This window comes from Clytia hemisphaerica, unplaced genomic scaffold (genome assembly GCF_902728285.1).
Source record: "Clytia hemisphaerica strain Z4C2 unplaced genomic scaffold, Clytia hemisphaerica genome assembly, whole genome shotgun sequence".
Classification (NCBI taxonomy): domain Eukaryota; kingdom Metazoa; phylum Cnidaria; class Hydrozoa; order Leptothecata; family Clytiidae; genus Clytia; species Clytia hemisphaerica.
In genome coordinates this window covers 130,778-144,640 of record NW_027104189.1, presented here as the reverse complement: position 1 = coordinate 144,640, position 13,863 = coordinate 130,778, and the positions used below count along the sequence as shown (strand labels likewise).

The window sequence follows — 13,863 nt, the reverse complement described above, 5'->3', positions numbered from 1 at the left end:
ACGATCAGATACAGTATGAGCACCCCTGTGTCACAAACCAACTAGGAACCAAGCCCCACTTAAGAATTTGACTAGAATTTCGTCCCCGGTGGGAAAAATACCCTATATTTTGATCCCCACTGGAAAATTGACTTTGATTTCATCCCCAATTAAGATTCAAAAAGAGAAAAATACACTCGTCCTCGATGTGGGAAGAGGTTCAACCGACCGGTGCTGTGAGACAGGGGTATACGAGAAGGATGATGATGTGAAAATATAATACGATGTCCCGGGGGTTACTTAGGCAAATGGAGGGTACGGTATGTGCCGCTCTTAAGGTTATCTTTTTTGGATTTCCAAAGTCCCGCTAAGGGTTGGAAAAATCAGAAAATCAAATTTCAGTCCCACTAAGGGTAGAAGAAATGGGAAAATTTCAACTCCCCCCCCCAGAATTATCGAAATTTGGTCAAAATTGGTCAAATTGGTCCCGGTAAGGGTCGTAAAATTCGTCTTCGGGTATGATGCGTAGGTGGGAGAAATGGAAACGAAGATTTGAAGGTATTTCTTGGGAATGTTTATCTGCAAAGGTTGTATGGGGGGTTGTATGTCACGGGATGGGCTACCTCAAACATTACTCAACGATTTCTTTTTAATATAATATAATTTTTTAGAACTTTCAAAATTTCAGTATCAGAAGCGGTGTTGGAAAAGGATCTGGTGGTAGAAAAAAATGAAAAACTTGACGAGTGAGATCACCGGGAGTAGTCATTTTGTTACGAGATCTTGATAATCTCAAATGAATAATTTCTTTACTTGTTAATATTCGAATCAGCATAATTTCTTCTTTGTTCTTCAAAAGTTACATATCTCCTTCAATAAAAAATGACAAATGGTAACTAGAATTTTCCTTTTCACTAAATCAATACAAAATCAACATCTAAATCATCATGGACACAGGATACTAGATACATTCTTTTTAACAGCCCCTTCTCACAGATCCGGTAGGAGTTTTTTAGCAAGCGGAGTTAAAAGTCGATGGGGATTGGTATTCCAATGTTTTTATGGCTGGGGATTTCAATTCCATTGCGTTCTCGAGCCAGATAATTCTGTAGTTTACTAATTTGATTATTTTCAGTGGGGGGGGGGGCAAAATAAGAGCATAATTTTACACTGGGAAAGATATTTTGGCTATTTTTGTCAATTTGGAGGGGTTTTGTTTTTAGTGGGTCTGTGATAGGGGTGTGTTTGTTATTTGAACAGTTTTATGAGAATAATTAGGCTCAACAGCACCGAAAATTAAAAACAACCCTGAACAGGATAAGAACAATTTCAGGCTTAACGTTAGGTGAGGCCTAAAATATTAGAACAGCCAAGCCTCAACAAAAGTAATTAATTATTAGAACAAGTAAGAATTAACAAAAGTTTAGCAGTTCTTATAAAAAAAGAGTGACTAGTTTATTATATTTAAATTTTCTCTCCAACATACTTTAACATACAACCTAACCAGACGCAACACAACAAATGCCAAAATGATATTTTTTAAGAAAAATATTTTCAATTTACAGTTAATACAGTAGTCCACTTCAGAAGATACTTCAAAATCTCTTCAGAACACTCTAGGTATCTTCATCTTGATACATTGTGGTTTTATGGAGGACCTCTTCATTGTCAGATTTCTCCAAATAAATGTTGTTTGTACACCACTGTGACATGTTGTGAGAACCTAAGATTTTCAGTGTTCAATATTTCTCTCGTTTCATCCACCTTTACTGATATTTAGGAGCTGAATTATTTCTGAATCTTATTAAATTTTTCAAAGAAAAAAAAACGGTTTTTAGAGTTATTTTTATACAGGAGTTAATTCTTTTTTTTCCTCGTCGTTTTTTTCTTCTTCACTTTCAAAGTGAAAAGTTTAGTAAACTGATTTGAAGTTTCCCACACTTTTCTCTCAGCTTGAATGAGTTTTTCTCCTCCCATCCGTAAAGATAAGTGGTTTTTCTCAAATATTTTTGAAATATACTGTGAATTTTGATTAAGAATAATACACGCTTTTTTTTATAAGAATACACTTTATAAGAATGTCCATGATGAAAATGGCTAAAAAATTAAGAATAATGCTACGAATATCATCATCATGGAATTTTTGCTACTCAAGCTAAGAATGCCCTTTTTAGAGCTTTCTCAATTATAAATTGGCAATTACCCCAAGTAAAGCTCATTCCTTTCACAAAAATGCCATTTTATGCTTGAGACGTATGTACTAAATGTTAAATCTAGTCTGAATTAGGATCCTAACTTAAGAACCCCGTAAGAATATTTTAGGATGATTTTCCCAAAAAAGTTAAAAATATCCATGACGAAATGGATTTACACCATTTTTATAAAAAAACGTGTAATTGATAAAATGAGCTTCATATTTTCCGTATTTACTTTTCTCTTTAAAAACTTTTTAATATACTTTCAAATAAACGGTAAGAAATAATTGCATCCATGTATGTTACAAGAAATATATATAGTGAAGTGCTTCTCAAAAACAGTTAGATAAAATACTGACCAGCCAACTGGATAAGTCCCAGGCCCTTTATATACGTTTGTCAGTCTTCGTTCAATTGAAATAAATTTACAATGAAGTGTATGTAAATGCATGTCATTATACAAAAGATTGCTTCAGAAATAATACTTTTTTAAGATATCAGAAGAATGTTTATATTTCTAAGTGTGTATTATCCATGCATGTTCCGTTTATGCCGGAAAATTCTGTACAATGTTTTTTTACAAAAAAGGTGTCTCGCTAATGAGCCAAACATTTCGTTTTTCAGAGTTTCGGTGTTTGAACAATAACAAAAATGGTTGCTTTTAAACATTATCAAAACGTAAGATTTGTTTTCTGAAATTTTCTTCATTGTCCAAGCAAAACACTGATTCTCCTACGAATTTCTACTACCCAATCACATCGTTTCTTAAATCTGTTCATGGTTTAGCTTCAGGTTCGCAGGTTGGGCAACGGTGGTCTTCCAGCTTCATTTTTCCACCGCATCCGGCGCAAATTTTGACGGGTTCTGCGTGCGGTGTATGCGAAGAGACGGGAACGTACGGAACCATACGATGTGATGGTTGAGGTGGTTTTGATGCTAACATATGAGTCATATGAGCTTTGGGTGAACGAGGTGAAATATGAAGACTTTTTGATCCGGGATGTTTGATGCAGTCGGCACAATCGCATGGTGCACCGTATGAGTGGGGAGCCACTGCTCCCGGGAATGGAACAAAAGCAGAACTGTTTACCTGATGTTTTGAATTTTCATTTCCGTGGTGCGGTGGCATCTGTGAGAAAGTACGGATTGATGGTTCACTGGGTGTTTGTTTGCTGTTAGCTAAGGAGAAACTTTGACTGGGCATTGTGGATAATTGTTGGATGGCTCGCTCGTGACTTGGTAAAATACATTCGATGGCTTGCACTAAATCATAATTACAACCCTTCAAGATGAGTTCCAGTACACTACGTTTCTGTTCAGGATAGAGTCGACATAAAAGTTCCAAAGAATGATGGGATTGCTTGCGTTGCATGGCTGAGTCTTCCATACGGGGCATTTTAGTGGGTGGCGCCTCAGCCGAGAGTGGTGGTGTTAATTGCGATGGCATACTAGGTGGGACTGTTGTTAAAAGACGAGCAGGACTTGGAGATTTACGTTTTTTAGAGTGACTTTCAACGCCATTGATTGATGTATTGTGAGGGGAAATGGGCGGAGATGGGGCGCGATTGACTTTAATGATCTCTTCTTCTCTTTCGATATTTTCAGTATTCTTTGGAGAATCGATGACGGCGTTTGGATCCGCCTCTTCATCAGACAAATCTTCACCAGCCTCCAGTTCTTGTTTGACCAATACTGATGATCCAGATGTTGGTGCTCTTGATGTGAGATGTGTGGCCACGTGAGTTGTGCAAGTGGTAGGAATATATAGGTTATCGATTAATATCTGTTTTTGGTCGTTTAATCTTTGAGTGTAAGAAACTGATTGTAAAGTTTTGGATTGACCTTGAAGCACTATATGCCTTTAATTTGCGACACTCTCAGATGAGCCACTAGCGTTCAATTTGAAATTTGATGGTTTTCACATGTAAAATATAATGATGAAAACTAAAGTCAATCTTAGTATTTAGGCTTTCATGTTTTTGGTCATTCGAAATCGCCTTTTGAATTCGACTTTTACTGGTTTTTCATGGAATTTTCTCATCTGTTACTTTTCAACCTTTTCCTTGTTCAATGTTTGTCGTATCGGATTTTCTTTGAAATACTGTATTTTTTTAAACTGAACCCTCATTCACTGTATCCCAAACATAAACAAAGACGTATTAAAAATCAGAAACATGTCAGAATTTGCATCTAAGTAGCAAAAAGTCCATAATTTCTATTTTTTTTATTGTTTCAAAAAATTTGACCAGAAGGAAAATTCCCATATCACTAACCTAACCAGCTTATTTTTTTGCGTGAACTCAAAAGCGCAAAGGCTTCTGGGGAACAAAAGGATGAAATAGTAATAATAATAAAAAAACAGACTTGTCATAATGTTTTAGAAAATAATACAGTGAACTTGCTAAATTTGAAACAAACACAGACCTTCAATATGAAATTTATGAAAAGGTTCCTTTTGTGTAGGTAGAGTTTATTACAAATTGTAGCCTTTTTAATTGCTGCCAAAACCCCTATGTACAGATGGATTCATCATATTGGTTATTAGACAACACAAAGGCCGACTATCTTTTGAAGTCCTTAAGATGTATGAAAAGTTTTTAGCAAATACGACACTTTCATTCTTTCAAAGGAGAGAAATTGCAAAAGATTTGTTATTAGTCCCATTTCTGAATCTCAAACGTATGTTACAAAATCATTTGTTACATTTCATTTTTCATAAGGTAACAACTATGTGTTATCTTGGAACTAAAAGTTTTATTCAATGTATTTTTTTCAATGAAAAATTTTCATTAGTTACTTTGTGAATTTCAAAAGAAAAGTTATCAAACATTTTTATCATATTTCCTTTGTTAATGCGATGTATAATTTGTTACAAAATTCAATTTGTAGCACTCAAACTTCATTACGATTCTAATCATGAAGTTACACCCTTTATTTCATTATGAGATAACATCCTTTTCATAGTAAGGTAATATCCAATTATGTACACTACAGTGTAATAGGTATTATATAATCAGATGTTATAAAGTGAAACATTGATGTTACATTTTGTTGACCCCTCCTCTAATATCCTATTACAATACCCTCTTTTAATTAATGAGGTAATTTTAAGCAAAGTAACGTTTCAACAAATCTGTTGATTATCTCTCTGTCGCACTTATTGTTGATATTTGATGCAAAAATGTCAAAAGATAATTATGTTAATTAATTCAATTACAGATCAGGAGGAGTAATTTCAGTAATTGAATAACGAAATAGCGCAACATGAAGTCTAAGGATGATGCTTGTGCTTATCTTCTGATTAAATTTTTGACAAGGTTTTTATAAGAACATCATTATTTGAACCTTTATATTTTGTGTCATATGAAATTTTACGACATTACGGCGCATGGTCCACAATGATGTATTCATAAAAAAATTACGACCCTTTGAAAAATTTAATTTTCGATTTCAAAATTGTCGGTTCCTCGGTTTATATACCAAATTGATGGACTTCCCAGGGTGTGAAAAAGGGATTCTTATGGCTATAACACACCCGGCACACATTGCCCCTAAGCATCAGCCCCAGAAATATCTTTTATGCGATTTTTACGCCACGAAAATAAAACTTTAACCTATTCCCATCGTGGCTTCGAGAAAAACCCAAGTCCGTCTTAGCACAGGTAACAATAGCATTGACATTTTTTAAGATTACAGTAGATGTATTCTATCTTATGATTTTAGAAATATTTTGTACACAGTCATTGTTCACACAAAATGATTATGGGTCCGAAACACGTTTCATCTTGAATTATAAGTGTTGCTTTTTTCACCGATTTATTCAATAAATCTACTTTTGTAACAGTTTAATGCGATTTCACGAAACTTTTAACAGTGAAAATCAGCCAGAAAGAAAATTCTTTTTTTTCATGTCCCAATTTTATTTGGGATAAACGGTTTTTTGTTGTTTGAACAGAGGCAGCACTGAGATTGTTATAAATTTCGTCATCAAAATAACCTCATGGACAGTTATATAAACAAAGCAATTTCCTTCTGGGTTCAGATGTCACGACTCGAAAAACACTATTTATTTTATATACGAAATTTGTTTCTAAAGACCACATTTTTTATTGTAATAGTTTCAAATCCCTCTGAACAAATGTTACAGAAAATTCTCCATCTTTTCTAAAAAGATGGTAAAGACCAAAAAGAAATAATTTAAAAATTTCATAATAGACACATGTTGCCATATCGAAAAAGAGGGTCCTAAAGACGAAAAATTCAAAGAAATAAAAATGAGGGATGTTTTGGATTCTTACCTGAGCCGGGTGGCGTAAGAGGGGCGGCCTGGGCGTCAGATGGGTGGTGTCCATTACTCCATGAAGTTTGAATTGGGATCATAGTGTGAGATTGTGGCCCTGTTGCCATGGAATTCGGAAGCTCATCACTGGGTGGTTTGGCCATCGATGTTGGTGGCGGTATTTGGGTCAGTTGTACGGCCTTCATATATTCTTCTTGATCTTGTTGGCGTCGTAGAGCCACTTGTGCGGCCATCACTCGTTGACGTTCAGCGATGAGATTGCAGTCAGGACAATTACAATCTCTCCACCGGCAAAACCGTTTGTGACCTTTCAAAATGGATACCACTCCATGGTTACGACATCTAGAAAGTAAAACAAGGTTTTATAGTTTAAGAAATGTAAATGTATTCTTTGCTCTATCAAAGAGTTTACGAGGATTATTTTAAGATGATAGCACTGTAACCGAAAATTGCTCTAACTCTATTGCGAAAAGTGCACTAGGCAAGACAATGTTAAAATCTGATTGCAGACGTCTTCCAAAATAAACTGTTAGTGTTCTTATAAAAAAGCAGAAGGTTGACAAGTCAAGTGTTTGACATCGGAAATTAGATGATTGTTCCTCAATTACACGAGATAGTCTATTTTCTGCAACATATCAAATGTTTTTGATTGGAACCCGTCTATATAAGATTCTAACTGGAGTTCCTAAGTAACTTTTGCACTGATGTGATCCGCAGTTGGCATACAACGTTGTTTCAACATTTATCGAACGTTCACAACGTCCATATAGCGTTAGAAAATAGACGTTGAAACAACACTGTGTGACAACTGGGTCAATACGGGGTCAATGGTGTTGTGTATGTATAAGATGGACTAACCTGGCGCATTTTGGAAGCCTTGGAGGAACTTTACTATGTCCGCTAACTGCTGTAACGCTCATGATGATTTTCGTGTGTATGTTTTGTAAGGTGTATGTGAATGGTGTATTTGCGTGTTTTTTGTTTTATTTGCTGAAAAAAGAATCCAAAAATAAAGTTATGACCTATATCAACCATGTTAGGCCCTGGTCTCACCTAATTTGCTGATCAAACCATCACATGCATCAGAAATGGCAAAGTTTCAACTCCCTTAAACTATTTTTGATCACCCAACTAAATAGATTTTGAAATAATAAATTGTTAAAAATATACTAAAACTTTATACAGTTGCCACAAAGGAGCTTGAAATAGTTTTTATTGCATAAAATTGCAGCATGTTTTGATGAGTAATGACCTCATCCCTCACAAGTTGACGATAATACTGTTTGTATAAAAACTTCGACCGACCCAGAAGAAACATGTTTCTATCATGTAACTCTTTCTCCGAGTGACTAAAGAATGTTTTTGAAATTTTGTTCAATTTGTCCTACATTGTATCACAAAAAACATTCCCCCCTTATTATCAATATCAATAAAAACAATGCTTAGGAACAAAAATCAATGAGAACAATAAAAGTACAAAACAAACAATCATTTTCATTGGTTCTTAACAAATTCTTATTCTATTGTTCTGATTTTTTATTATTATGATGGATATAAAAAAGTATAAGAAAGAAAATATGCAATTTAATAAATGGCAGAAAGGATTCCTTAGTGTTTACGTAGGGATTCCCATTGATTTCGCATAAAATTGCTACTATTGTTAATTCCATCTTGCTTTCAAATCAGTTCAAAATCCCAATTTATTTCAATGCGCTATTTATTTTAACTGGAGATTTTTTGAATAGCCAATGAAAAAGCTACATTGTGAATAACGAAATTTTGAAGCAAATGAAAATACACAAGAGAAAAGTATTATAATTTCAGATCACTGGTGACAGATGGGAAAGTAGGTAGCCTATGGTTCTTTTTAAAGATGGACCAAATAGGCTCTAACTCATTCTTTTTCCTTCTTTTATTACAATTTTAAGGAAAATTAATTGTTAAATTTTGACCCAACATTAAAAAGAGGACCAAAAAATATTAACTTTCACCAAGGGAGGTTTTTTGATTTGTTCTAAATAAAATACACGAAGAAAAACTAAAAAATTTAACAATAAAACATATAATATTTTGAAATAAATAAATCAAACCAAAAAGAAATCAAAAACGCAACATGGAGTACAGACGATGGTCGCTCCTTAAAAGAAACCTTTTCCAATTTCCAACTGTGAGTAAATATTTTTGTATTTATCAGAAAAAGAAGACGAGGGCTTCTGTCACGAATGAAAAGTTAATGTCAAAGTGCTTAACCGCGTACAAACACCCCTGTGTCACAGACCCACCCAACCCACCGGAAAATTAGGTCAAAGTTTCCTCCCATCCTTATTTGGATTTTGACCCCGTTGGGGGAAGAATTCCACTGGGGCTGTGAGACAGGGGTGTATACAATATGCATTAGATCCCTTTTTTCACCTATGATCCCTAAGCGTTTTTAAAAGAACACTGCTCAGAAATGCAAGAACACTGTCTTTCAAGTTTATTACCCGGGGGGGGGGGGCAGTCAGTCAAATTGACCGACGGGTATGTGCGGCGGTTAAGGGTATGTTTTTCAAAATATCAGAAATGCACTGTAAGGGTGGACTTTTGATAAATGCACTGTATGGGTGGAAATTTCAGCAAATATGGGAAAAATTGCAAATTTTTGCTCGAAAATGTTGATTTTTTTTGCTCTAAAAGAGTTTAAAATTTGAAAAAATGCACTGTAAGGGTATGAATTTCGCCGATTTTTTTCTGCACTGTAAGGGTGCGATTCTAAAAGCCTATATTTTCGCTGCACATACCGTCAGTTGGTAAACCCACTGCCCCCCCGGGGTTTATTAGCATACATTTTTTATAAGAACAATGAGACTCAGAATATCCAAATAATGAGAACAGTTTAAGAACAATGCTGAGTCTGAATTACTCAATTTCAATCAATTTAGTATATAGGGTCAAAGTAGTATAAAAATTGGATATAACGTCTAAAAAACCTAAATTACATCCTATATATAAGAACAGGATAAGAACAATTTGAGGCTCAAAGTGACAAAATAATAAGAACAGCCGAGCCTCAGCAAAATTATACTGGTTCTTATAAAAAAAGTATGTTAAGAACCATTATTTAGTGTTCAGGAAAAGTATACTTACTAAGAATAAGATTTTAAAATCTTGTGTTCTTCGAAAATTTCACATTCAAGAATGAAGGTTAAAATGAAAATGCTGAAAATTTGTCAAAAGGGCGAATTAAAGAAGTTTCAACAGTTCAAGTCTATTTGCAAAGCTATTAATTAATAACAATACATATGTACCTTTGAACAATAGGTAGACAATGAAATTGAAATTAGCTCCAAGGTTTCAAAAAACAAAAGAACACATTAAAATTGAAGAAGAACTAATAATGCAACTTCAACAAATATTATTTTCTTTGTGCAAACATACAACACAGTTACAGAGGTGATGCTACCAAAGTAATCTCTCAAAAAAATTCAACTGGTATCTTGGCAACCATCATTTTATCAACCTTGCCGTTTAAGACAACATTTACCCAAGAAAAAGAATAAGAAACTCAACGAGTTGGCAAATATTTTCATTTTTATTACATTTGTCCTCTTCTACATCACAGATGTTGTTTGGCTTGAAATTAAGCACGCTATTCTACAAGCCTTCTTCTTCAAATAATGATATAACTTCCTCGTAATACCATAATACACTTGTAACATACACATTCTACTTATTTACTGTAAAAAAAACGTTGGTTTCGACGTTCTGACCTTACTGCACCGTTGCCACATTTCAAATAAATGTATAATGTTTAAATGTTATTAAAATATCAGAATGCTCGCATAACATCGTAACATGAATTTTTTTATGTTTTCATTTTGTACCGAGGCACTCATTTAAAGACTAAGTAAATTAATATAGAGACTATTATATATTACAATCTGATACAAGTTTTAACAATAATTGAATCCTACTATCAGTACCGTGTCATAACATATAATTATATTATTATATTATAGAATGTTACAAAATGTAACATTGTGATAACACACAGAACTAGAATAAAACGCCAAATGTAATTTTTCTAATTAAGTCTGAAGTGTACCTCATTCGCTGGCCACTGTAGAAATGTGAAATAATTTTTTGATGAGCTTAAAGAGGCGATAAAAAAATTAACTAGCTATTCTTTTTGATTGTTTCGCTTCTTGTCGATGCTATCTTATCTATTTTGTTAAACAAAACAACAATTTTTTGTTAAGAATTATAAAAAAAACTCCCTCCTAAACACAATAAGAACTTAAAGAAAAGAAGTAATTTATGTAATGAGAAATCTTTGTAAGTACAAAAGAAAAGAGATTTTTTCTAATTAATTATACATATTTCTTTATGTTTCCTTCTTTCATATTATGTCACAAACGAATTAAACTAAATAAATAAATAAATAAATAAAAACCTAGTACTAATCCATCTCTATCAAGGACAATTGAAATAGAGAAAAAAAACTACATCTCAAAATTGTAAGGAGATCATTACTAACCAGCCAGCCTTTGTTATTAATTCTATTTGTCCCCCTGGGATATATTCAAAAGAAAGCTATTGTCATTAATGACTCTAGAAAATGACGAAGAGAGATTTTAATACAATATAAAAAACATCAAAAATCTCGATTTTTTGAATAAATGAGCAAATTAGCTTGACTTCTGTTTGCTCATTTGATGAAGTTTCTATTGTCAATGTCCTTATTAAACTTAACTTTATTATTTCAAAACAAGTTGACCGTTTCGTTAAGGAATGTTTGATTACATTTGCTTAATTTTTTATCTTCATTAATTATTCTGACTGATTTTTATCAATAAATGTCAACTTTCAACGATTACCCCATTTCTAATCCAAAAGCTTTTGCAATTTACTGTCAACTCCTTCATTGATTAGATTCTGCCAAACAAACCAATGAGTGCTTTTAAAAGCCAAGCCTTGTTATTTTCTATTCAAAACCCAAAACGAAGATCAAAGTTTAATGTGTGATTTTTCAATAAAATCTTTATTTCTTCGTTTTTGAGCCTTAATCTTCCTTGATTTTTAGTGCTTAACTGATGTGCCATAGTCCATAGTGGATCCTTCACACAGGGGTGTTCTCGCCTATTTCGAATAACGAAAGACCTTCCAATCAATCCACTTATATGAAATTTGAAAAATGGTCCCTCAATTATACCCCTGTCTCAGTGCCCCGGCGGAACCTTTTACCTCGGTGCCAGGGAAGAATTCTAATTAGCATAGGGTTACCAGCCCGAAACAGCCATTGAGCATTGTGAGAGAAAGTTTTCAATTCAATTTCAAATGGGAATGATGTCATGGAGCAAAATGTCGCGGTGTCTTTGACACTGAGACGTGCGTAAGTATTGGAGTTTTGTCTAAACATCTTCATCACCGTATTCCTAGAATCTTTGATTCCCGATTTTTGCCGGATACACTGTATGCTTAAATTGGGTTGTTTGCGGGAAATTTAATATTATGAGACTAGGTCTTTGTTCTGAAATTGTTCATCGTAGGTCATTTTATTGTCCATGTCTGAAATGATGATTACAAACGACATAAGTTCTCCATCAAGTGCTCGTATAAATTTTCTCTTCATCTAAGTTAATGGAATGAAAGTAAAGTAAATAAAATGAAAGAAATGTACAATATTTTGTCACAGTAGGGAATCGAAGAATTCTTTTACTGATTTCCCAAAAATAATTGACGCGATAAAATAGAATGAAATAATCATAAAATCTTACCAATTCAATTTTATTCCTATTTTTTCCATATTTTCTTTTTGAAAATTCCGCTGAATTTTTTCCTTATAATTTTATAGGAATTTGTACGCTCTTTTATCTATTTTTATTAGAGTTTTAATGTGTGATTTTTTTATAACTTGTGATTCATTTGAAAATACATCTCTACAAGATGGCCATTTTTAAGGAAATTTTAAAATAAATCAAAATGAAATTGGAAAATATTGACACACGTCTAACTATCTCCCAAGTAATTTTAATTTCAATTTAGAGAGCAAGTCTTTTTTTAATATAAAATAAATGCTTTATGGAAGTCAAAATACCTCGTCAATAGACATGTTACCACTGTGAAGCAAGGAACTTTAATAAGTAGTTGATGCACCTCACATTTTAACAGATTATAACCATAACACCCCTGTGTCACAGACCCCAGCCCCACTGGAAAATTTTGTCCCCGGTGGGGAAAAACCTTAGAATTTTAGCCCCACTGGGATTTTGACTTTGATTCCACCCCCAATCGAAATTCAATGTTTAAAAATTGCAATCTCCAAAACCATCCCCACTGGATTTTTTAACATTGGAACAATAGAATTTCTATTCCCATTGGGATTTCAATAGGAATTTTTATCCCAACTGAGGAAAAGAGTTTCACATGGGCTGTGAGACAGGGGTGTACCATATTATATCGTGTTTTGTTTCAGTGGAGCCCCTCCCCGCTGGAAAAAATTGGCCAAACAATCGAATACCTTGTGATTTTATCCCCATCGGAAGTTGAATACTGTAGAGAAATTCACTGATGAAAAATTACCCTCTAAAACTCTCCCCACTGGCTTTTATTAGCTGAAACAATAGAGTTTCTACCCCCCCATTGGGATTTTAGGGATTTTTTATTCCCACTCAGAGAAACACTGCACTGAGACAGGGGTGTATGTTTGTACAAATGCTACTAAAAGGCTTGTTCTTCAATCTCATGCAGGGGGGGGGCACGCAGTTACTACAAGACAGTATGACACTTACTACCATGGTGGTACTGTCTTCAGAAGTTATGAAAACAGTTACTACACAGTGTAGTAACTGCTGTTTGGGGGTGGTGCCAAACACTAAAACTAGCACTTTTGGTGTAGTAAGTGCTTATATTTTAATTCTATTTAAAGAACTTTCAAAAATTTTCACAAAAAATGAATTTTTTTGTGAAAAAATTCTTTGTTAAAAAAAATATATTTGTTATAAATGGCCGAAAAAAAATTTGTCTCAGACCCAACTTTGAAATTATGCTTTCCCTAATTATCATTAAAATGTTCTCAACAGCTGTTAACCAAGTAAATTAAAAGAAAATCTAGCACAAAAATGGCTCTAGGTTGAAAAATAATCGCAATTTAGGGTAATTTCGAGCATGTTTTTCATTATATCACTCAAAAACAGGGGTGGTACCTGGAAATCTTTTCTGAAAACAGTTACTACCAAGGTGTAGTAACTGCAAAGGGTGGTGGTTCTGAAAAAAAGTGTTGAAAAAGCACTTACTACACATCATGTCTTGTACACGTTTTTTTTTTATTAGAACACCTAAAATTTGGCTGAGCCTGGATGTGCTTATTTTTTTAGCAATTTTCAGCCTAAAATGTTCTTAAATGCGTTC

General features: G+C 33.7%; 3 protein-coding genes and 1 long non-coding RNA gene across 4 annotated transcripts in view; 1 reads left to right on the top strand and 3 right to left on the bottom strand.

The window, feature by feature from the left end:
* The window catches only part of LOC136814989 (uncharacterized), a 35,304-nt gene extending 31,434 nt beyond the window's left edge, over nucleotides 1-3,870 (top strand). Inside the window, exon 5 of the long non-coding RNA XR_010847665.1 lies at nucleotides 3,780-3,870. This is a non-coding gene — a long non-coding RNA (uncharacterized lncRNA). The remainder of the gene's footprint in view (nucleotides 1-3,779) is intronic.
* The window catches only part of LOC136814977 (leucine-rich repeat-containing protein 74A-like), a 105,450-nt gene that overhangs the window by 37,405 nt on the left and 54,182 nt on the right, over nucleotides 1-13,863 (bottom strand). The gene's annotated exons all lie outside the window — the stretch shown is intronic.
* LOC136814986 (doublesex- and mab-3-related transcription factor A2-like) lies at nucleotides 2,365-3,890 on the bottom strand. Its single transcript, XM_067071420.1, has one exon. It carries the CDS (start codon nucleotides 3,619-3,621, stop codon nucleotides 2,950-2,952), a length of 672 nt encoding a protein of 223 aa, XP_066927521.1. The 5' UTR covers nucleotides 3,622-3,890; the 3' UTR covers nucleotides 2,365-2,949.
* LOC136815007 (doublesex and mab-3 related transcription factor 1-like) lies at nucleotides 6,316-7,394 on the bottom strand. Its single transcript, XM_067071442.1, has 3 exons — nucleotides 7,333-7,394; nucleotides 6,473-6,816; nucleotides 6,316-6,338 (listed from the first exon to the last, which is right to left on the bottom strand). Exons 1-3 carry the CDS (start codon nucleotides 7,392-7,394, stop codon nucleotides 6,316-6,318), a joined length of 429 nt encoding a protein of 142 aa, XP_066927543.1.

Coding starts and splice junctions, on each gene's coding strand:
- LOC136814986 (XM_067071420.1), bottom strand. CDS start 3,621: ATGCCATCGCAATTAACACCACCACTCTCGGCTGAGGCGCCACCCACT.
- LOC136815007 (XM_067071442.1), bottom strand. CDS start 7,394: ATGAGCGTTACAGCAGTTAGCGGACATAGTAAAGTTCCTCCAAGGCTT. Junction 6,817..7,332: donor AGGCTTCCAAAATGCGCCAG/GTTAGTCCATCT, acceptor TTTACTTTCTAG/ATGTCGTAACCATGGAGTGG. Junction 6,339..6,472: donor TCTTACGCCACCCGGCTCAG/GTAAGAATCCAA, acceptor CCATCTTTTTAG/AAAAGATGGAGAATTTTCTG.